This window comes from Pseudophryne corroboree, chromosome 9 (assembly GCF_028390025.1).
Source record: "Pseudophryne corroboree isolate aPseCor3 chromosome 9, aPseCor3.hap2, whole genome shotgun sequence".
NCBI lineage: Eukaryota > Metazoa > Chordata > Amphibia > Anura > Myobatrachidae > Pseudophryne > Pseudophryne corroboree.
The window spans coordinates 75,194,632-75,218,109 of NC_086452.1; the positions used below are offsets into that span (position 1 = coordinate 75,194,632).

General features: G+C 46.9%; 1 protein-coding gene and 1 long non-coding RNA gene across 3 annotated transcripts in view; one reads left to right on the forward strand and one right to left on the reverse strand.

Moving 5' to 3' along the window:
* LOC134957549 (uncharacterized) overlaps positions 1 to 15,525 on the forward strand; it is an 88,876-nt gene extending 73,351 nt beyond the window's left edge. The window contains exon 3 of the long non-coding RNA XR_010186660.1: positions 15,288 to 15,525. This is a non-coding gene — a long non-coding RNA (uncharacterized LOC134957549). The remainder of the gene's footprint in view (positions 1 to 15,287) is intronic.
* A 4,943-nt stretch (positions 15,526 to 20,468) lies between these two features.
* Positions 20,469 to 23,478, reverse strand: part of LOC134957550 (vitamin D3 hydroxylase-associated protein-like) — a 181,824-nt gene continuing 178,814 nt past the window's right edge. For both annotated transcript variants that reach the window (XM_063939531.1, XM_063939532.1), the window contains exon 15: positions 20,469 to 21,746. In XM_063939531.1, the coding sequence (XP_063795601.1) occupies positions 21,615 to 21,746 (132 nt within the window). In that variant the 3' untranslated portion in view covers positions 20,469 to 21,614. The remainder of the gene's footprint in view (positions 21,747 to 23,478) is intronic.

The following is a 23,478-nucleotide window of genomic DNA, read 5'->3' on the forward strand; positions in this document are numbered from 1 at the left end:
AGCGTAGCCTGCCTAGGAACGAGTTGGCGTTTGCAAGATGCTGCTACTGGTGCCGCCGCTGCTGTTCTTGCTGCGGGAGGCAATACATCTACCCAGTGGGCTGTCACAGTCATATAGTCCTGAGTCTGCCCTGCTCCACTTGTCCACATGTCCGTGGTTAAGTGGACATTGGGTACAACTGCATTTTTTAGGACACTGGTGAGTCTTTTTCTGAGGTCTGTGTACATTTTCGGTATCGCCTGCCTAGAGAAATGGAATCTAGATGGTATTTGGTACCGGGGACACAGTACCTCAATCAAGTCTCTAGTTGGCTCTGAATTAACGATGGATACCGGAACCACGTTTCTCACCGCCCAGGCTGCCAAGGCCTCAGTTGTCCGCTTTGCAGCAGGATGACTGCTGTGATATTTCATCTTCCTCGCAAAGGACTGTTGGACAGTCAATTGCTTACTGGAAGTAGTACAAGTGGTCTTCCGACTTCCCCTCTGGGATGACGATCGACTCCCAGCAGCAACAACAGCAACGCCAGCAGCAGTAGGCGTTACACTCAAGGATGCATCGGAGGAATCACAGGCAGGAGAGGACTCGTCAGACTTGACAGTGACATGGCCTGCAGGACTATTGGCTTTCCTGGGTAAGGAGGAAATTGACACCGAGGGAGTTGGTGGTGTGGTTTGCAGGAGCTTGGTTACAAGAGGAAGGGATTTAGTGGTCAGTGGACTGCTTCCGCTGTCACCCAAAGTTTTTGAACTTGTCACTGACTTATGATGAATGCGCTGCAGGTGACGTATAAGGGAGGATGTTCCGAGGTGGTTAACGTCCTTACCCCTACTTATTACAGCTTGACAAAGGCAACACACGGCTTGACACCTGTTGTCCGCATTTGTGTTGAAATAATTCCACACCGAAGAGCTGATTTTTTTTGTATTTTGACCAGGCATGTCAAGGGCCATATTCCTCCCACGGACAACAGGTGTCTCCCCGGGTGCCTGACTTAAACAAACCACCTCACCATCAGAATCCTCCTTGTCAATTTCCTCCCCAGCGCCAGCAACACCCATATCCTCATCCTGGTGTACTTCAACAGTGACATCTTCAATTTGACTATCAGGAACTGGACTGCGGGTGCTCCTTCCAGCACTTGCAGGGGGCGTGCAAATGGTGGAAGGCGCAAGCTCTTCCCGTCCAGTGTTGGGAAGGTCAGGCATCGCAACCGACACAATTGGACTTTCCTTGTGGATTTGTGATTTTGAAGAACGCACAGTTCTTTGCTGTGCTTTTGCCAGCTTAAGTCTTTTCTTTTTTCTAGCGAGAGGATGAGTGCTTCCATCCTCATTTTAAGCTGAACCACTAGCCATGAACATAGGCCAGGGCCTCAGCCATTCCTTGCCACTCCGTGTCGTAAATGGCATATTGGCAAGTTTACGCTTCTCCTCAGACGCTTTTAATTTTGATTTTTGGGTCATTTTACTGAACTTTTGTGTTTTGGATTTTACATGCTCTCTACTATGACATTGGGCATCGGCCTTGGCAGACGACGTTGATGGCATTTCATCGTCTCGGCCATGACTAGTGGCAGCAGCTTCAGCACGAGGTGGAAGTGGATCTTGATCTTTCCCTTTAACCTCCACATTTTTGTTCTCCATTTTTTAATGTGTGGAATTATATGCCAGTATCAATAGCAATGGCCTACTACTATATTTACTGCGCAAAACTAAAATGCACCACAGGTATACAATGTAGATGGATAGTATACTTAATGGATGACGAGTGACGACACAGAGGTAGGTACACAGCAGTGGCCTACCGTACTGCTATATATAGTATACTGGTGGACACTGTCAGCAAACTGCTAAACTAGTCTAAAAAAATGCACCACAGGTATACAATGTAGATGGATAGTATACTTAATGGATGATGAGTGACGACACAGAGGTAGGTACAGCAGTGGCCTACCGTACTGCTATATATAGTATACTGGTGGACACTGTCAGCAAACTGCAAAATTAAAATGCACCACAGGTATAGAATGTAGATGGATAGTATACTTAATGGATGACGAGTGACGACACAGAGGTAGGTACACAGCAGTGGCCTACCGTACTGCTATATATAGTATACTGGTGGACACTGTCAGCAAACTGCAAAACTGTCTAAAATGCACCACAGGTATAGAATGTAGATGGATAGTATACTTAATGGATGACGAGTGACGACACAGAGGTAGGTACACAGCAGTGGCCTACCGTACTGCTATATATAGTATACTGGTGGACACTGTCAGCAAACTGCAAAACTGTCTAAAATGCACCACAGGTATAGAATGTAGATGGATAGTATACTTAATGGATGATGAGTGACGACACAGAGGTAGGTACACAGCAGTGGCCTACCGTACTGCTATATATAGTATACTGGTGGACACTGTCAGCAAACTGCAAAACTGTCTAAAATGCACCACAGGTATAGAATGTAAATGGATAGTATACTTAATGGATGACGAGTGACGACACAGAGGTAGGTACACAGCAGTGGCCTACCGTACTGCTATATATAGTATACTGGTGGACACTGTCAGCAAACTGCTAAACTAGTCTAAAAAATGCACCACAGGTATAGAATGTAGATGGATAGTATACTTAATGGATGACGAGTGACGACACAGAGGTAGGTACAGCAGTGGCCTACCGTACTGCTATATATAGTATACTGGTGGACACCGTCAGCAAACTGCAAAACTGTCTAAAATGCACCACAGGTATAGAATGTAGATGGATAGTATACTTAATGGATGACGAGTGACGACACAGAGGTAGGTACACAGCAGTGGCCTACCGTACTGCTATATATAGTATACTGGTGGACACTGTCAGCAAACTGCTAAACTAGTCTAAAAAAATGCACCACAGGTATACAATGTAGATGGATAGTATACTTAATGGATGACAAGTGACGACACAGAGGTAGGTACAGCAGTGGCCTACCGTTCTGCTATATATAGTATACTGGTGGACACTGTCAGCAAACTGCAAAACTGTCTAAAATGCACCACAGGTATAGAATGTAGATGGATAGTATACTTAATGGATGATGAGTGACGACACAGAGGTAGGTACACAGCAGTGGCCTACCGTACTGCTATATATAGTATACTGGTGGACACTGTCAGCAAACTGCTAAACTAGTCTAAAAAAATGCACCACAGGTATACAATGTAGATGGATAGTATACTTAATGGATGACGAGTGTCGACACAGAGGTAGGTACAGCAGTGGCCTACCGTACTGCTATATATAGTATACTGGTGGACACTGTCAGCAAACTGCTAAACTAGTCTAAAAAAATGCACCACAGGTATACAATGTAGATGGATAGTATACTTAATGGATGACGAGTGACGACACAGAGGTAGGTACAGCAGTGGCCTACCGTACTGCTATATATAGTATACTGGTGGACACTGTCAGCAAACTGCTAAACTAGTCTAAAAAAATGCACCACAGGTATACAATGTAGATGGATAGTATACTTAATGGATGACGAGTGACGACACAGACGTAGGTACAGCAGTGGCCTACCGTACTGCTATATATAGTATACTGGTGGACACTGTCCGCAAACTGCTAAACTAGTCTAAAATGCACCACAGGTATACAATATAGATGGATAGTATACTTAATGGATGACGAGTGACAACACAGAGGTAGGTACAGCAGTGCACTCTGCACTGTACTACTCCTATATAATATTAATTATACTGGTGGTCCCCAGTTCCCACAATAAAGCAGCACACTGTGAGCACAGATATGGAGTGTTTTTCAGGCAGACAACGTACACTGGTGGTCACTGTCAGCAAAACTCTGCACTGTACTCCTGCTATAGCTGCTCCCCAGTCCCCACAATTAAGCAGTGTGAGCACTCAGCACAGATATATTATGTAGCACACTGAGCACAGATATGGTATGGAGCGTTTTTTTCAGGCAGAGAACGGATAAAAACTGGTGGTCACTTATCAGCAAAACTCTGCACTGTACTCCTCCTAACAGCTGCTCCCCAATCCTCCCCACAAATAAGAAATAAAGTAAACCAATCAACTTCTACAATAAACGGAGAGGACGCCAGCCATGTCCTCTCCCTATCATCTCCAATGCACGAGTGAAAATGGCGGCGACGCGCGGCTGCTTATATAGAATCCGAATCTCGCGAGAATCCGACAGCGGGATGATGACGTTCGGGCGCGCTCGGGTTAGCCGAGCAAGGCGGGAAGTTTCTAACCTGCCTCGGACCCGTGTGAAAAAGGTGAAGTTCGGGGGGGGTCGGTTTCGGATAAACCGAACCCGCTCATCACTACTTAGGACCCTCCTGGACATTCTTGGAGTATAGGCAAGTATGTGTTCAATAAACTTATATAGGCTACCACATTTCTGACACTCCTTTCCTGTTCTCTCGCCATCGCTCCTCTCTCCAGGTGTCCAGTTGCCTCTCCACCATCTCCTAGTGAATGCCTGTGCACTCTCTCAAACTCAACATGGGCAAAACTGAACTCATTGTATCCCCCCATGTAGAGGCTCCTCACCTCTCAAACTCTATATCACTGTTGACAACATCACTGTCTCCACTGTTCCTGAACTTGGGAAGCGGTTACTATTCTGCCAGTCGGGATCCCAGCGGTCGCAATACTGACGCTGAAATCCAGACAGGGGGTGAAATGCCGCTGCCGGAATACTGGTGACAAAGGCTATTCTCCCTCTGTGGATGTCCACGACACCCATAGAGGGAATATATAACCTGTGGAGAGTGCAGCGCGCCGCCTTGCCTGCAAGGGGCTTTCTTGCGCTTGCTCCGCTGCCAGAATTCTGGTGGATGGGATACTGCTGTCTGGATCATGACAGCCGGGATCCCGTCCGCTGGTAATTGGTACATATTTCTCGAACTCCACTATCTGGGTGTCATTCTTTGCTCTTCCCTCTTTTTTATCCCCAGATTCAATCTCTTGCCCAATCCTGTAATTTCCAGCTCTGTAACATTGCTCGAATCAGACCCTTCCTCTTACAAAATGCAACCAAAACTACTGCACACTCACTGATCCTTTCTCATCTTGACTACTACAACCTTCCATTTAATGGCCACCCTCGTTCTCATCTTGCTCCTTTCCAATCTGTTCTCAATGATTCAGTAAGCCTTATCTTCCTCTCCCACCGCTCCACATCTGCCATGCCCTTCACTGACTCCCCTTCACCTACAGAATCCTCTTTATGCTCCAGTCCTCACCCTCATGTACAGTGCCCTCTCCAACTCCACTGTTCCTTACATTTCAAATCTCATCTACATACATACTCCCTGCCCCACCTCCTGAGCCGGCCAATGACCACCACCTTTCCTCCCCTCTGGTTATTACATCTCACTCTGGAATCCAATATTTCTCCTGTGGTGACCCCACTACTGGAATGATCTTTCTTGTTATACCGCCCAGCCTTCATAACTTCAAATGGTGCTGAATACCAATCTGTTCAGAAAAGCATACCAATCCACCACCTAGTTTACCTCACCCTCTTGCATCCTCCATCTCTCCCACTCATGCTTCCTGTCCTCAGCTCCTTTTAAAATGGCTTCCCCCTTCCCTTTAGATTGCAAGCTCCAATGAGCAGGACCCTCCTGTTCTGCATACCTGCTTCTCTTGCACACTAGCTACACTCTATACCTCCTTGTTGTGCTCTCTGCCCTCGGACTCCATCTCTTCATTCAGCGTCGGACTGGGGCATGAAGAGCCCACCGGGGGAGTGCAGTGGTAGGGGCCCATGATTGAGAGTGTGGCCAGTCTCCAAAGACTTGGCTAACCATTAGAGAGTGTATGATTTGGGCCCTTTGGTAAATATATGTATAGTAAATACTGCTATTCATGCATCACAATGTACCAGATTAATAACAGCAATGTACTGTAGAAAATACACCATAGTCCAGTAACTGTATAAGGTAACATATGTATAATGTATAACTAAAGTGCACTGGAGAAGATGATCCCGGCATACAGTGGGGCCCACCGGTGGTTTCCCCTGTACCCCTGTGGGCCAGTCCAACCCTGCCTTCATTGTTTTTGCACCTCTATCAGTAGCTCTAAAGCTGTTAATTGCACTCATACTAATAAGCACAGGTTTCAGCATACACTGTATAATAATCCCCTTGCTTCATTAGCTGAGTTGAGTGTTGTAGTGTTATTTGTTTGCTGCATTGTACTGTTTACAACATGGGCCCTCATTCCGAGTTGTTCGCTCGTTAGTGGTTTTCGCAACGGAGCGATTTGTCGCAAACTGCGCATGCGCAATGTTCGCAGTGCGTCTGCGCCAAGTAAATTTGCCAAAAAGTTAGGTATTTTACTCACGGCTTAACGAAGAAATTTCTTCGTTCTGGTGATCGGAGTGTGATTGACAGGAAGTGGGTGTTTCTGGGGGGAAACTGGCCGTTTTATGGGTGTGTGCGAAAAAACGCTGACGTTTCTGGGAAAAACACGGGAGTGGCTGGAGAAACGGAGGAGTGTCTGGGCGAACGCTGGGTGTGTTTGTGACGTCAAACCAGGAACGAAACTGACTGAACTGATCGCAGTGGCTGAGTAAGTCTGGAGCTACTCAGAAACTGCTGAGAAATTTCTATTCGCAAATCTGCTAATCTTTCGTTCGCAATTCTGATAAACTAAGATACACTCCCAGAGGGCGGCGGCTTAGCGTGTGCAATGCTGCTAAAAGCAGCTAGCGAGCGAACAACTCGGAATGAGGGCCATTGTAATTTTGTACTGTTTGCCCTCAACACAGCGCTGCAGACCACTTGTGGCACCCTATAAATAAAGTTTATTATTATTATTATTATTATTATTAATAATAATAATAATAATAATCTCTTTATTCTCTGTGCACAGCAAAATGTTTTCTTACTGTTTAACAACCTTATAATCCTCAAATGACATCTAGAATAGTGATGTCATCGGTGTTACTGATTTGCTTTGTGTTCCAGCAAAGGTTGCGTGGACATCACTTCTTTGTAAGGTGTCTGATCCTCCATGAAGAAGGGTTTGAAGTCTGTACTGCTTTTGAGGGAGGAAATCAATAGTGTGCACTGACTCCTCCCTCTATGCCCCTCCTACCAGACTCAGTTTAGAAAATGTGCCCAGAGGAGCCGGTCACGCTCGGGGAAGCTCCTGAAGAGTTTTCTGCATTTATTTTCTAGTTTGTTATTTTCAGGCAGCTCAGGCTGGCACCCAGGCCCGGCGCTACCCGCTCAGCGAGGGGATGCAGTGCAGGGAGGCGCTGGGACGGAGAGGCGCTCCCCCTGCTCTGCATTCCTTCCCTGCTGCGCCGTCCTGGCCCCCCTGCTGCTGCTGTGTCTGTCACTGTATGACTGTGACAGTCACTGGCAGCGGAGCCTGCAGCGTGAAAAGCCTCCTCCCTCCCCTCACCTCACCTCACCTGTGTGGCAGCGGCTGTGTACGGGACGGAAGGGGGCGGAGCTAAACGGGATGGAAGGGACGGAGCTAAACGGACCCAAAGGGGGCGGGGCTACACGGACCAGGCTGCTGTACCGAGGGAGACTGGCTTAGGTAAGTAGAGGGTGAGAGAGAAGTGTGTGTTTGTATATATGGTGTGTATATGGTGGCTGTGTGTGTGCATACGGTGTGTGTGTGTGTATATGGTGGGTGTGTATGTGTGTGTATATATGTGTGAATTGTGTGTGTGTGTGTGAGGTATGTCTGTGTACGCGCACTTTATGGATGGTAGTACTGGGGGGGCATTACGTATAATGACGCTATTACTGGGGGGGGGCATTACATGTAAGGACGCTACTACTACTGGGGGGGCATTTTGTGAAACAACGCTACTACTGGGGGGGCCATTACGTATAAGGACGATACTACTACTAGGGGGGAATTACGTATAAGGACGATACTCCTACTAGGGGGGAATTACGTATAAGGACGCTTCTACTACTGGGGGTGCACTACGTATAAGGACGCTACTACTACAGGGGGGCATTATGCGTAATGACGCTACTACTACTGGGGGGGGCATTACGTATAAGGACGATACTACTACTAGGGGGAATTACGTATAAGGACGCTTCTACTACTGGGGGTGCACTACGTATAAGGATGCGTCTACTACTGGGGGTGCACTACTACTACTGGGGTGCATTACATATGACGCTACTACTACGGGTGGGGCATTATGTATAAGAGGAATAAGATTGTGCTACATTGTGGCGTAATTTTAAATGGGGGTACTATTGTGTGGCCATGCCCCTTACTTGTGAGCCCACACCCCTTTTCCCGGCGCGAATATGGGAGGGCGCAAATTTATAGTTTGCAGGGGGGCGCCGAACACCCTAGCACCGGCCCTGCTGGCACCTGACTGCATGCTTCATGGGAATTAGGGGAGAGAATGGCCCAACTTCCTTTAAGAATGAATGGTCCCGTTTCTCTACTGACAGGACACTGAGCTCCTGAGGGAGTCATTCGCAAGCCCCACCACGGCGCAGCGTACCCTCCCGCAGCACGCTGCCACCCCTAACAAGAAGAAAGAAGCTGTGTTGAGTACAACGCCGGTGTCCCGGTTAGTGGGTCACCGGCGATAATGGCGGCATCAGGGTAGAAGCGCAGCGCTGACATGCAGGCTGCGCACCGGGAGGCTCAGAGGACATGCGACTAGTGTGTCCCGCCATGAGGCAGGCGCTGAACCCCCCACAATGCTTACCCATGCTGGCTACTGCCTTAACACGGGTTCTAACCCTAAGTTAAGCACATTTAAGACCTCAGGCCAGAATAAAAAAACGTGAAGCAGCGCGCCATTACGGGGGCAGGGCTTCACTATGAGCAAAGCCAGCAGCTCACCAGCGCCATTTTCCCTCTGCAGCTTACACTGGCAGTGTCACAGGGAAGCACAGCTCCTCTCCATTGACTCCACGTGTTCCTCAACGGTACCAGAGGGTCTTAGATAGGGGGAAGGGGGGGGGGGGGGAGGGGGAGTTTAGTAGTATACTGATCCCTATTAAGGGACTTAGTGTGGCGACTCGGCTGAGTTTTACTTGGCTGTAAAGGCTCAGTGTGGCTGGCTCCTTTTTCTCTGTGTCTCCCTGGGTGCTCTGTGTTGGTTAAAACTGTGTGTGTGTGTGTGTGTGTGTGTGTGTGTGTGTGTGTGTGTGTGTGTGTGTGTGTGTGTGTGTGTGTGTGTGTGTCCCCCTTAACGTTACAATGTCCAGGGACTGTGTTTAATGCACAGCAGAGTGTCTGTCCTGCCCTGATATGGGGAATACATTTCTGCAGTTTGTAAGTAGGGCTAGACATACTTACCAGCTGCAACGTTTTCAGCCTGTTCGGTCCTGGCTCTGACGTCAAACACCCGCCATGGACACGCCTGCGTTTCTTCAAACATGCCTGTGTTTTTCTTACCACTCCCTGAAAACAGCTCCGGACGCTGTGTTTCCGCCCAGGAACGCCCACCGCCAGTCAATCTTCAAGCGATCACTGCTGCGATCGCTTTCTTCTTTCCCTTCGTCGTTACCCGGCTACGTCCGTCGCCAGGCAATGACATGCGTGCGCATTACGGCCCCCACACGTGCGCAGTAGTGACCCGGACGCAGCTGTGTGAACGAAAGCACGCTGCGATCGGGTCGGAATGACCCCCATAATCTCATAAAAAGAGATCCAGTCCCCATAGCGGCGCCTCAGACCCTTACACTTTGCCCGAAGAAGCGTACTCTGGCCCAAATCATGCAGGCTGATACTGATGACGATACATCAGATGCAGAGGAGAGTGAGGTGGACGCTAGTGGGGGGGGGGGGGATGCAGCCCTGTTACAAGGAATACAGGCCCTGATAGAAGCTATTAGGGATGTCCTGCACATTCCTGACAAAGTGGCGGAGGTAGAAGAGGAGTCTTATTTTAATGTCAAAAAGAAATCCTCTGCTAGTAATAAAGGAATTGAATGCTTTATTTGAGGAAACTTGGGCAACTCCTGAAAAAAAGTTTCAGATCCCTAAGAGATTGATTGCTTCCTTCCCTTTTCCTCTGGAAGATAGGAAGAAATGGGAAAACCCACCTGTTGTGGACGCATCGGTCTCTAGGATGTCACGTAAGATAGTCTTACTCGTTCCTGGGGCAGCTTCCTTAAAGGATACGGCTGACCGCAAGATTAAGACCACTCTCAAATCCTTATACACAGCTGCGGGGGTGGCCCAGCGACCTACTATTGCTTGTGCGTGGATCACTAGGGCCATTGCAAAATGGTCTGGTAATCTAATAGATGGGTTAGATTCCTAACCCCGGAGGGAGATAATTTCGCTTCTACAGCATATTCAAGACTCTGCAAACTTTATGGTGGAGGCCATAAAGGAAATTGGCTTAACGCATGCACAACTGCTATGGCAGTCTCAGCACGCAGGGGCTTGTGGCTGCGCCAATGGATTGCAGATGCGGATTCAGGAAAGGCGTGGAAGGCCTACCGTTCAAAGGTGAGGCCCTTTTTGGAGATGAATTGAATGCGTGGATATCCAAGGCTACGGCGGGTAAGTCTACATACCTTCCTTCCACAGCACCCCCAGCAAGGAAAACCTACTCTGCTCCAACTCTGCAGTCCTTTTGGACAGCAAAGTTTAAAGGCAGACCCAAAGGTTCTTCTACAGCCTTCAAAAGCAATAAAAATAAATCCAGAAAACCAGCAGCTGCAGGTTCTCAAGAACAGACCCCCGGGTCTAAAATGGCGAGGAGTTTGAGTGCTATATTTGCATGGCACCTGTAATAAAAAATATGTTAATAACAATGTGTTTACAGCTCCTTTTAGGAGCAAGTGGCAAGGAGTACTCAGTTCCATTGGTCTAGCCCTACCTCTCCCTACCTCCGGCGTGTCTCGCAGTATACCTCAGCCTGTGCTGTCTGTCTGCGGCTCCGGATGTCTTGCCGCCTTCCTCCCGCTGCGTCCAGCGGGCGGCGAGGCGCAGATTGGTAACGTCATGCGGCACTCGTCCGGGCTCTCGGGTAGTGGTCTTCGAGAGACCGGACAAGTGCCGCATGATGTCTTAACTTAAGCACGGAATACATACTTTCTGTAAGACCTCCGGGTCTGCTTCCTCAAAGCCTTCAGCGTGATGGTGGACCGCACGGCCTGGAAGACAGGCAGGTGGGAGCTCGGTTATGTTATTTCAGTCTCGTGTGGGCAACATCTTGCCAGGATCCCTGGGTCAAAGATCTTATCGCCCAGGAATACAGACTGGAGTTTCAGGAGCTCCCACCTCACAGATTCTTCAAATCAGGCTTACCAGCTTCTCCAGAAGCAGGTATGACTTTGGAGGGAGCAATTCAGAAACTGGTACAAACTCAGGTCATTGTCCCAGTTCCACTTCACCTACAAAACAAGGGTTATTACTCCAGCCTGTTTGTGGTACTGAAACCGGACGGTTCGGTGAGGCCCATTTTAAACCTCAAGTCACTGAACCCATACTTAAGGATGTCCAAGTTCAAAATGGAGTCTCTGAGAGCGGTCATCTCAGGTCTGGAGGAGGGGGAATTTATGGTGTCTCTGGACATCAAGGATGCGTACCTTCATATTCTGATTTGGCCGCCTCATCAGGCTTATCTGCGGTTTGCAATGCAGGACTGTCACTACAGTTCAAGGCCCTGCCATTTGGCCTCTCCACGGCACCGAGGGTGTTCACCAAGGTAATGGCAGAGATGATGTTTCTCCTCCGCAAACAGGGAGTGAACATAATACAATACCTGGACGACCTGCTGATAAAAGTACCATCCAGGGAGAGATTGTTGGGCAGCATTACCCTCTCAACCCGACTACTCCAGGATTATGGGTGGATTCTGAACTTACCAAAATCCTACCTGTAACCAACACGGCGGCTTCCGTTCCTGGGGATGATACTGGATACGGAGGAACAGAAGGTATTCCTTCCGTTGGAAAAGGCATTGGTAATCCAGTCAATGGTGCGGGATGTTCTAAAACCAGCCCAGATCTCGGTACATCTATGTATTCGCCTTCTGGGGAAGATAGTAGACACTTACGAGGCTCTGCAATATGGAAGGTTTCATGCAAGGCCCTTCCAGCTGGATCTGTTGGACAAATGGTCCGGATCGCATCTTCACATGCACCAGAGGATTCGTCTGTCGCCAAAAGCCAGGATTTCTCTTCTGTGCTGGCTTCAGACTTCTTACCCGCCCAAGGGTCGAAGGTTCGGGATTCAAAATTGGATTCTGCTAACCACAAACGCAAGCCTAAGAGGTTGGGGAGCTGTCATCCAGGGGGAACAGTTCCAAGGAAAATGGTCAAGTCAGGAAACCATCCTTCCGATCAATGTTCTGGAGCTAAGGGCCATATACTACGCCCTTCTACAGGCATTGCATTTTCTTCAAGATCGCGCTATTCAAGTTCAGTCGGACAATGTAGGGCCACAACTCACAGGTGTTCGAGTCCTTGACAAAATCGGTGGGAAATTCCACAAATAGACATGATGGCCTCTCGTCTCAAAAAGAAGCTCACGCGATATTGTTCCAGGTCGAGGGACCCACAAGCAGTGGCGGTGGATGCTCTGGTGAATCCATGGGTTTACCAGATGGTTTATGTGTTTCCACCTCTTCCACTGATCCCAAGAATTTCAAAAGAATAAAAAGGGAAAATGTCCAAGCCATTTTCATAGCTCCGGACTGGCCAAGAAGGGCCTGGTATGCGGATCTACTGGAGATGCTCCTAGAGGGCTCATGGCTTCTGCCTCTTTGCGAGGATTTACTACAACAGGGGCCGTTCATTTATCAAGACATACCACAGCTACATTTGACGGCATGGAGGTTGAGCGTCAGATTTTAGCCCGGAAGGGGATCCCGGACAAGGTTATTCCTACCCTGATTAAGGCCAGGAAAGGGGTGACGTCTAAGCATTACCACCGTATTTGGAAAAAATATGTTTCATGGTGTGCAGTGGAATTTCAACTGGGACGTTTTCTCCTTTTTCTACAGTCAGGGGTGGATGTGAGCCTACATTTGGGCTTCTTAAAAGTCCAGATTTTGGCCTTATCCATTTTCTTCCGGAAACAATTGGCTTCCCTCCCTGAGGTTCAGACATTCTTGAAAGGTGTTCTGCACATCCAACCGCCCTTTGTTCCTCCCATGGCACTTTGGGATCTCAACGTGGTGTTGCAGTTTCTACAATCAGAATGGTTTGAGCCTTTACAGGAGGTTGACGTTAAGTTTCTTACGTGGAAGACCGTTACACTGTTGGCCTTGGCTTCAGCTAGGTGTGTGTCGGAAATGGGGGCGTTGTCTCACAAGAGTCCCTATTTGATTTTTCATGAAGATAGAGCTGAACTCTAAACTCGTCAGCAATTTCTTCCTAAGGTGGTGTCTGCGTTTCATATCAACCAGCCTATTGTGGTTCCGGTGTTTACTGACACCTCTGCTACCTCAAGGTCCTTGGATGTTGTGCGGGCTTTGAAGAGCTATGTGAAGCGGACAGCTCTTCACAGTAAATCTGACTCGCTGTTTGTTCTCTATGATCCCAAGAAAATTGGGTGTCCTGCTTCAAAGCAGTCTATTGCTCGCTGGATCAGACTTACTATCCAGCAGGCTTATTCTACGGCAGGATTGCCGGTTCCTAAAGTACAGGCCCACTCTACTAGGTCGGTGGGTTCTTCCTGGGTGGCTGCCCGGGGTGTCTCAGGCTTTACAGCTCTGCCGAGCAGCTACTTGGTCAGGTTCGAACACTTTTGCTAAATTTTACAAGTTCGATACTTTGGCCTTTTAAGTTTGGACAATCAGTTCTACAGGAACCTCAGCACTCTCCCACCCGGTTTGGGAGCTTTGGTACATCCCCATGGGACTAATGTGGACCCCAGTATCCTCTAAGACGTAAGAGAAAATAGGATTTTAATTACCTACCGGTAAATCCTTTTCTCGTAGTCCGTAGAGGATACTGGGCGCCCGCCCAGTGCTTCGTGTTTCCTGCACGGTTACTTAGTTAAGCAATGTTGTTGGTTCAGCTGTTGCTGTTACTGTTCTAGTTTGGTTAGCATGGCTTTCCTCTTGTTTGTGTGTGCTGGTTCATATCTCACCACTGTTCTGTTAAATCCTTCCTCAGGATATGTCCGTCTCCTCGGGCACAGTTTCTAGACTGAGTCTGGTAGGAGGGGCATATAGGGAGGAGCCAGCCCACACTATTGATTTCTTAAAGTGCCCAAGGCTCCTAGTGGTCCCGTCTATACCCCATGATACTAATGTGGACCCCAGTATCCTCTACGGACTACGAGAAAAGGATTTACCGGTAGGTAATTAAAAATCCTATTTTTTCAGTCTGTGCATGTGTGTGAGTTCCACTGCACATGATCAATGTTGATCTTGAGATAGTGGTCACAGTGACAGTTTTGATGCAGAGTGATTGACCGTTATGGATCATTTGTGGGAAGTAACGGGGTTGGTGACTCAAACACATGCATCTTAGTCGCGGACACACTTGCCGCACCTGGAATGGTGTAAATACGCCAAGCTGCAGGATGGATGAGCATGGCTACATATGTACATAATATACACATACAGATGTAGCCATGCTCATTTTTGCTGCGATGCAGCATGCTGCAACGCGGCTTGCCGCATGGCATGCCACGCTGCAACTATTCGCAAACGGCAATTGCTTGGGAATTCCTTTAGGAATTAATAGTGCGATCGCCATCTGGGAATAGTCGCAGCCTGGCATGGCAAGCCTTGGTGTAGCATGCTGCATTGCAGCAAAGATGAGCATGCTACATCTTTAGTATACATATATACCGGTTACCAAGCCAACAGCTTGATGTACAGACACAAGCTAATAGGCCCCTTTAAGTCACAAGGTTTTTATTGACATCATGACCGGAACTCTAATTTTAAAAAAAGGGACACAACTCCAAAGAGAAATCCTAATCATTTATTTGTTTTCTGTATACAAGTCATGTTTAATAAAATAAATAGCTTAATCATTTGAATAGGTCTGCCTCCATATAAATTACACATGTGCACCGGCCCAAATCTTGTGTTTTGTGTTCTTCTTTTGGATCTGTATCTCCTTCATGTTTTGGCTCTGTATTGCCAAAACCGGTTGTTGCAACAGGTTTTGGATCTGGATTTGTTTTGGATCTGGATTTTTTTGAAAAAATAATAAAAACAGCTAAAATCACAGAATGTGGGCCTGTTTTTGTTCCAACAGTATTATTAACCTCAACCTTGTCCTTAACCTCATTCATTTCCAGTCATTCACAATATTGTTTTTATCCGTTTTAGGCCAAATGTTGCGGCGAGTCGGCTGGTCACTAACCAACACAGCAGAGGTACAAACACAAAGCAGTTTATAGCACATCTACGAAACATTGCCACACGGCAGTGCAAAAATTAAAAGTGGTACAAGATGGAATTTTCCTTGGGCCACCCTTATTAAAAAGGACATGCACAATTTAACAAACCAAGCTCTACAGTGACAGGGACGTACACTTTTGTGGCTGAAGTGCTTGCTTTGTTTGGGCCCCCACAAAACAATATTTTAGAAGGACTAGGGGCCTAATTCTGAGTTGATCGCAGCAGCAACTTTGTTAGCAGTTGGGCATAACCATGGGGGTCATTCCGAGTTGTTCGCTCGTTGCCGATTTTCGCTATGCTGCGATATGCAGCAAACTGCGCATGCGCAAGGCACGCAGGGCGCATGCGCTTAGTTATTTAACTAAAAACTTAGCAGATTTGCTGAGGATTCTGCTGCGCTTTTCAGTCGCACTGCTGTTCGGTAAATGATTGACAGGAAAGGGGCGTTTCTGGGTGGTAACTGAGCGTTTTCCCGGCGTTTGCTAAAAAACGTAGGCGTGTCATGGAAAAACGCGGGAGTGCCTGGAGAAACGGAGGAGTGGCTGGCCAAACGCAGGGCGTGTTTGTGACGTCAAACCAGGAACTAAACGGACTGAGCTGATCGCAATCTGTGAGTAGGTCTGGAGCTACTCAGAAACTGCAAAGAATTATTTAGTAGCAGTTCTGCTAATCTTTCGTTCGCTATTCTGCTGAGCTAAGATACACTCCCAGAGGGCGGCGGCCTAGCGTGTGCAATGCTGCTAAAAGCAGCTAGCGAGCGAACAACTCGGAATGAGGGCCTATGTGCACTGCAGGAGGGGCAGATATAACGTGCAGAGAGAGTTAGATTTGGGTGGGGTGTATTCAAACTGAAATCTAAGTTGCAGTGTAAAAATAAAGCAGCCAGTATTTACCCTGCACAGAAACAAAATAACCCACCCAAATCTAACTCTCTCTGCACGTTATATCTGCCCCCCCTGCAGTGCACATGGTTTTGCCCAATTGCTAACAAACTTGCTGCTGCAATCAACTCAGAATTACCCCCTAGGTCCGATCACTAATGAGGATGTTGATGATGAGAGTGTTAATTACATTATAATGGTATCCGGACTCCAGGTCGACAACAAAAAGGTCAACACACCTTAGGTCGACACCAATTGGTCGACACGCCTTATGCCGACATGGACAAGGTCGACATGGAAAAAGGACGACATTAATTTTTTCGCGATTTTTTTTCTTTTTTGGAACCTTTTCATACTTAACGATCCACGTGGACTACGATTGGAAGCGAGCCATGCAAGGGGACACGGTGCACTAATTGGGGTTCCCGGTCACTCTACGAAGAAAATGACACCAAAAATTACCAACTCATATCGACCTTTTTCCATGTCAACCTTTTTTGCCCATGTCGACCTTTTGCCCATGTCGACCTAAGGTGTGTCGACCAATTGGCGTCGACCTAAGGTGTGTCCACCTTTTTGTTGTCAACCTGGAGTCCCAGACCCATTATAATCTTGTACAAAAAAATTCATGACATAACATGGAGGAGGTGCCTAGATGGCTAACGTCCCTACCTCTACTAACTTTGGCTTCACAAATGGAGCAGATGCCTTCAAAAACATTGTCAGGATTTGGCAGAAAATAATCCCACGCCCAAGAGGTGGCTTTTATGGCCTTACGCCCAGACATCACAATGTCTTTCTTTTTATCACGGGCAACAACTGCAGCCACTGGTGGCTGACCTACACAAACAACATCATCATCAACATCTTCACCGTCAAATAGTACACACATATCCCCCTCATCCTGTCCCACTTCCACACACAAATCCTCAATTTCTATTATGTCCCCATCATCACCATCTTGTACTGCTCCCCACATGTGCAGATGGTGAAGAAATGGTGGAAGGAGGTGAAACAGCCTTTTTTATGAGGACATTGTGAGGAATGCCACACATAGCTGATGTGGACACCCCTAAATATTCCTAAAGAATGTTTGATGGTTCTGAATGCACAGTTTGTCTTACTGCCTCTGCAAGCTAACTTTCCTTTTGATGTTTTTTTTCTTTACCACTGTATAATCAAATTTCTTCTTTGATTTTACATGCCCTGACTTAAGCCATCTATGCCCCTGGGCATCGGTCTTAGTAGATGATGTTGACGGACTTGTATTGTCATGACTGGTGCCAGCACCTGCACCACAAGTATGTGCTTCCTGCTCTCCTCTCAATTGTTCGTCCTCCATATCTACTGTATCCACAAACACGAATGAAGTGGGGTACAGCACACACCGCAATTTGTACAAAAAATTTAATAGTCGTAAATAGTATTCAAACACTGTGGTTTAATTTCACTAAAAGTGTTACACAATATGTGTATGAGATGAATCCAAAAATATATTACTGTGGTACCACCTTCATCCACAGTGTCGCACAATACGTGTATGAGTCAGAAATAGTAATCAAACACTGTGGTTTAATTTAATCAACAGTGTCGCACAATAAGTGTACAAAATAATAATATACTGCATTCTGACTGACAGTGTCACAGTACTTATGAAAGTAAAATAACAATTGTATAGTACACTGGGGTACAGCACACACAAAAAATATATATATATTTTATAATTGAATTTTATTCTTTTTAGCTTTTATTATTTTAATTTTACACTGAGGCGGAGCGCCTGGATGAATGGACAGATCACCCTTGGATGGGCAGATCACCCTTGGATGGACAGATCACCCCTAGGATGGACAGATCACCCCTTGTTGTCAGACACTGTACACCACCAGATGACAGACAGAGCACCCCTGGACTGATACTGATGCATAGGACACACCAGCTTCTGGATGTATAGGACACACCAGCTTCTGGATGTATAGGACACACCAGCTTCTGGATGTATAGGACACACCAGCTTCTGGATGTATAGGACACACCAGCTTCTGGATGCATAGGACACACCAGCTTCTGGATGTATAGGACACACCAGCTTCTGGATGTATAGGACACACCAGCTTCTGGATGTTCACACAGTATACTGGGATTTTTTTTTTAACACTAGGGCAGAGTCCCTGGATGGATATGGACAGATCACCCCTTGTTGTCAGATACACCACCAGATAACAGACAGAACACCCCTGGACTGATACACCAACCCTACAGCAGCCAGCAGCCCCACAACCCCAGTTCTGAGATGGATATGTCAGTTCAGTGCACTCTCCACAACCGGAGTTAAAATGGTGCCGATCGATAACTGGGACCTTTGTAAAATCCAAAACCCCACGAGAATCTGACAGCGGGATAATGACGTTTTACCTCGTTTTGGGATCAGTGTCTGGCGGGAAGCCAACTTGGATCCGGACTCGGAACGCAAAGTTCAGGTGGTTCCCGTTCTTGAAGAACCAGACCCGCTCATCTCTAATATAAATAGACATGTATTTTATAATGTGATTAGTGTCATTGGATGGAATATTGTGACCAGTTGCTAATGAGCAGCCATATTAGGATAGGTATATAAATGCCTACCTTGACAATGCAAAGTCACCTTGAAAAAGTTGCAAGTATTGAGAAGCGAAACGCGTTGGTGTACTTACCTATACCCACCCATTGGATTGTCACACTGTAGAGCTAGAACCAGCTTCTAAAATTAGCAGCGGAAAATCAGCTTGCTGTGGACTATATCAGCTCTCAGCCTTGCTTGGATTGAGCCATCGGCTTACACCGCATTAACGTGAGGATTCCATCCCCATCATACACAGATTCATGCCCAAGAGATCACTTCTCTAGCGGTAACCAACCACGCTCCACTAACAGCAGACTGGATTAACCCTTGGACAAAGCTTTTTGATCCAATTCATCAACCTCTGTGCTCTTTGGTACCGGAAGTATATATAGGAACAGGCTCACATCACGTTATCCATTTATATGGACAATTCCATGGTAGAGGTATCTGCTCATATCAATTGATATATGGATTCTTGATTTTTTTATATATCTTCATCTTGTTTGTAATACTATATAGACTTTTTATATATTAAATACAATATTATCTCCATCCAAGTGATATGTGATTGATTTTAAATTGTATAATCTTTTTACATAGCGCTACCTCCTACCGTTGTTCTTTATGCACCTTCCCCACTGTAATCTGCTTTTTATAGGAACTGACTGCCAAACTGCAGGATAGGGATGGAAATTTGAATCACTTGCAACAAATCATATACTTCTCTTTAGGCCTCCTCCTCTTATTATTATTATTGTGCTCGGCTGTGCCCCACAGTGGGGATATCAGGACACATAAAACAAAAGGTACTGACATGGGCGTATCTACCCATTGGCCAGGATGGCACTCGCTAGGGGCGCCAGGCAAGTAGGGGGCGCCGCCTGGCAGTGCCATCCATGGCCAGGGGGTAGAATCCAGTAGTACTGTCAGACTTGGTGACTGTCTATTAGTGCCGGCGCCAGTGTCAGGTGGCAGCGCACCGTACCTCACTTGTAATCAGACTCAACATAAATTACAGCTCCCAGCATCCAGCTCCCAGTGACGTCACACGCAGCCGCTGCGACCCAGGCAGCAAAGAGGTTCTCCCGGCCAGCGTCAGGAGCTGCGCTGGCCGGGAGTTACTCCCCAAATGCAAAAGCTTCGCCGTTGTGCGATGCTTTTGCATTTCTGTGGGGGGGCCGGCACTGACATTCGGGGCGGACTAGCCCTGTGCTGGGTTCCCCCCCCCCCGCATGTCTGAGTGCCTAATCGTAGCAGTGCTAAATTTAGCACAGCTATGATCAACTCGGAATGACCCCCACTGTGCGGTGTAATGTGATACTGTGTGGCATAACGTGAATAATTACTGTGTGGTATAATTTGAATTGTAAGTACTATTGTGTGGCCACACCCCTTCCCCACAAGGCCATGCCCTTTTTGGATATACCCTCCTTATTTCAAATATGTGGGGGGGGGGGGCACTAGCCCTTACTTTGCCTAGGGCGCTCGGACCCCTAGATACACCCCTGGGTACTGATACTGTAGGACCTGCTCATAAGTGAGCTTACATTCTAATGGGAATAGGTCACAATGACAGTTTTCCACTGACATATAGTCACACATCTGACAGAGTTACACAGAGACATATTGAATCTTCAGGTCATTTAATAACAGTCCTAGTAATTAGCACCATTACAAGCATCATTACATCACCTGACTCCCATTTTATTGGGGGTACTGTTTAGTTTCAAGAACAAGTTTAATTCATCATTACTGGATGCTATAATCTATATCCATTACTCTCATTATCTCTGGCAAATAATTGGTCTTCTTTATATTCTGTTCTCTGCTCACCAGGTGGAATGGTACAGTTGGTGGGAGGAAAAGGATCTGGGTAGTACAGTTGGTGGAAGGAAGAGAAGACAAGCTGTACAGTTGGTCGGAGGAAGAGGAGGTAGGTGGTACAGTTGGTGGTTGGAAGTGGAGCTAGGTCGTACAGTTGATGGGAGAAGAGGAGCCAGGTGGTACAGTTTGTGGGAGGAAGAGGAGCCGAGTGGTACAGTTGGTTGGAGGAAGAGGAGCCGGTTGGTGCAGTTAGTGGGAGGAAGTGGTACCAGGTTATACAGTTGATGGGAGGAAGAGGAACTGGGTGGTACAGATGGTGGGAGGAAGAGGAGCCGGGTAGTACAGACGATTTGAGGAGGAAAGGGCTGACTGGTAGGCAGGTGAAAGGCGACTGACCAGCATGGTTGGTGGAAGAGTGGGAGTTGAGTGGTATGGTTGGATCAGAGTAACTGGTGAAGAATGAATGGTTGGCACTGGCAGTCAATATGGTTGACTGGATTGAGGAGGTGAGTGGAATGGCTGGCATGGGAGGAGAGTGCTAGGAGGCGGGTAGGGGGAGTAATTGGTAAGTAGTATAGTTGCAACATGATCGATATGATGAGTGGTATGGCCAGCAACTATTTTGGACAAACTGTTTTTATTGTGATAAAGACAAGATCGACTGCATTACCCTGCTGATAGCATAGCATGGGGGTCTGGTAATAGTTGAGGTATTGAATATTATTAGAATGATCTGTTTTCCAGTCTGTAATATCTAATGGACCCAACTGCTTTATTTAAGCTCTATCCCCATGTAATGAAGACCCCTGGGAGTTTTAATAGTTTCATGCAGGTGTACAAATAAACTGTCCCACTAATTATCTGCCCCCACAGTCCCTCTTTGTATAAATGGGTTTGTCAGATATCAGTAAGTTGCTTTTAAGTATCATGGCTGAGTCTTGTCACATTTCAGTTAAGATGGCTTTTACGAACACGGGTCACGGTCTCCACTTCCTTCATTAGGCGAAGGCACTGTTCCTCTTGCCACTGTAATGCTACGCACTGCACTGAAACGGGGAGCCCAACACCACCTTCCATTCCCTGAAAGGGAAAATAGTTCAGTTACTATATACACTTGAAGACTATTTTCTTATTGTTACTCTTATACCCCTTTTCCACTAGAAGTCTCGGGTCTGACTCGGGATTTGGAACACGGTTCCAAGCCAGGTCAGACCCGAGACGGACCCCTTTTCCACAACAGCGCCGACCCGGACTGCACTCGGACGCAGTGTGTTCTGGCCGGCGCTTGCAGTTGACAAAATCTCCAAGCTCTGGGAAAACTGGCAGATCGGGACCCTCGGGGCATGACCTTGGTCCCATTAGGCCACGCCCCCAATGTGATGCTGCCCACCGTCATGCTGAGGGCAAGCCCAGCACTCTGGAAGCTGCAGGGCTGCCCCCAGCCTCCGGCATACACTGTCCCGGCTACCACTGCTGTCTGCATAGCAGGACAGACAGCAGCGCTGATGGCATGCTCTGTCACCCCCGACCTCCCGACCGCCCGCCTGCGGGACCCTGCGGTCAGGGAGGTATGGCTCTTAACATGCTGTAAACGGGTCCCGGGTCGGATGACCCGGGTAACCCGTTTACATTACACCCTTACCCGAGTTATTCACAAGTCCAACTCAGGTAGCTACCCATTTAGGATTCCCGGGTCACTTGTCCAGGGATTTTTCAGAGGGAGCCTTTTCCACTACCAATAAACCCGGGTAAATGCGTGCCCCAGTGCAAAAAAAATTGTTTTTTTTTGAGCTAGGGGAAAAGGGGTATTATTGTGTATAATAATATGCTAAAACTTATTATTGGACGGCAGTGAAACGCGCCAGCCTTCCTAAAGGTGATTATTGCTAAGGGGCAGAAAACAGACAACTTATCAATAAATAGGTAGTGAATTGCCTTTGACTATCAAACTTATCCATGAACCCAACTTACAGCTATGAAGAACTTTTCTGAGACGCGCTGTACAGCAGAACCTACCATCCCTCTGCTTATAGTATGAATTGGGCCAATGGTGGCATTTATTTTCAATAAATGAAATTCAATAATTAGCTTTCTGACTGTTGGACATTTTTGTTTAAATGTATTATTTCTATTTGATTAAATTCAGTTCCTTAAACTTCTATTGAGTTTTCCAGCGTGTTATACTCCCACTAAGAGCATACTGCCCGTATTCAGCAAACACCAGCCTAGGCCCAGTTAAGATATGGACATCCATGCGCCTGCTAGGAAACCCAAAAATAAAACTCTCTAAAGACATTGTGAATGGGCTACAGTATGTGTATATACAACTCCCTCATTTTAGATTGCTCTTTGATTTATCATTTACACTACACCAGATATTTTGTTAATCTATTTACTTACTTGTTCTTTTTATAAAAACCTGAGGTTTGTTACACTTCTAAACTGATATTGACATTGGGCCTAATTCAGATCTGCTTGCAGCAGCAAAATTGTTCTCTAACGGGCAAAACCATGTGCACTAGTGCAGGGGGACGAGGGTGGTGGGGGTCAGATGTACCATGTGCAGAGAGAGTTAGATTTGGGTGGGTTATTTTGTTTCAATGCAGGGTAAATACTGGCTGCGTTATTTTTACACTGCAATTTAGATTTCAGTTTGAACACACCCCACCCAAATAACTCTCCCTGCACATGTTATATCTGCTCCCCCTGCAGTGCACATGGTTTTGCCCATTAGCGAACAAATTTGCTGCTACAATCAGATCTGAATTAGGCCCATTGTATAGTATAAAGCTGTTATGTGATTCTATGAGTC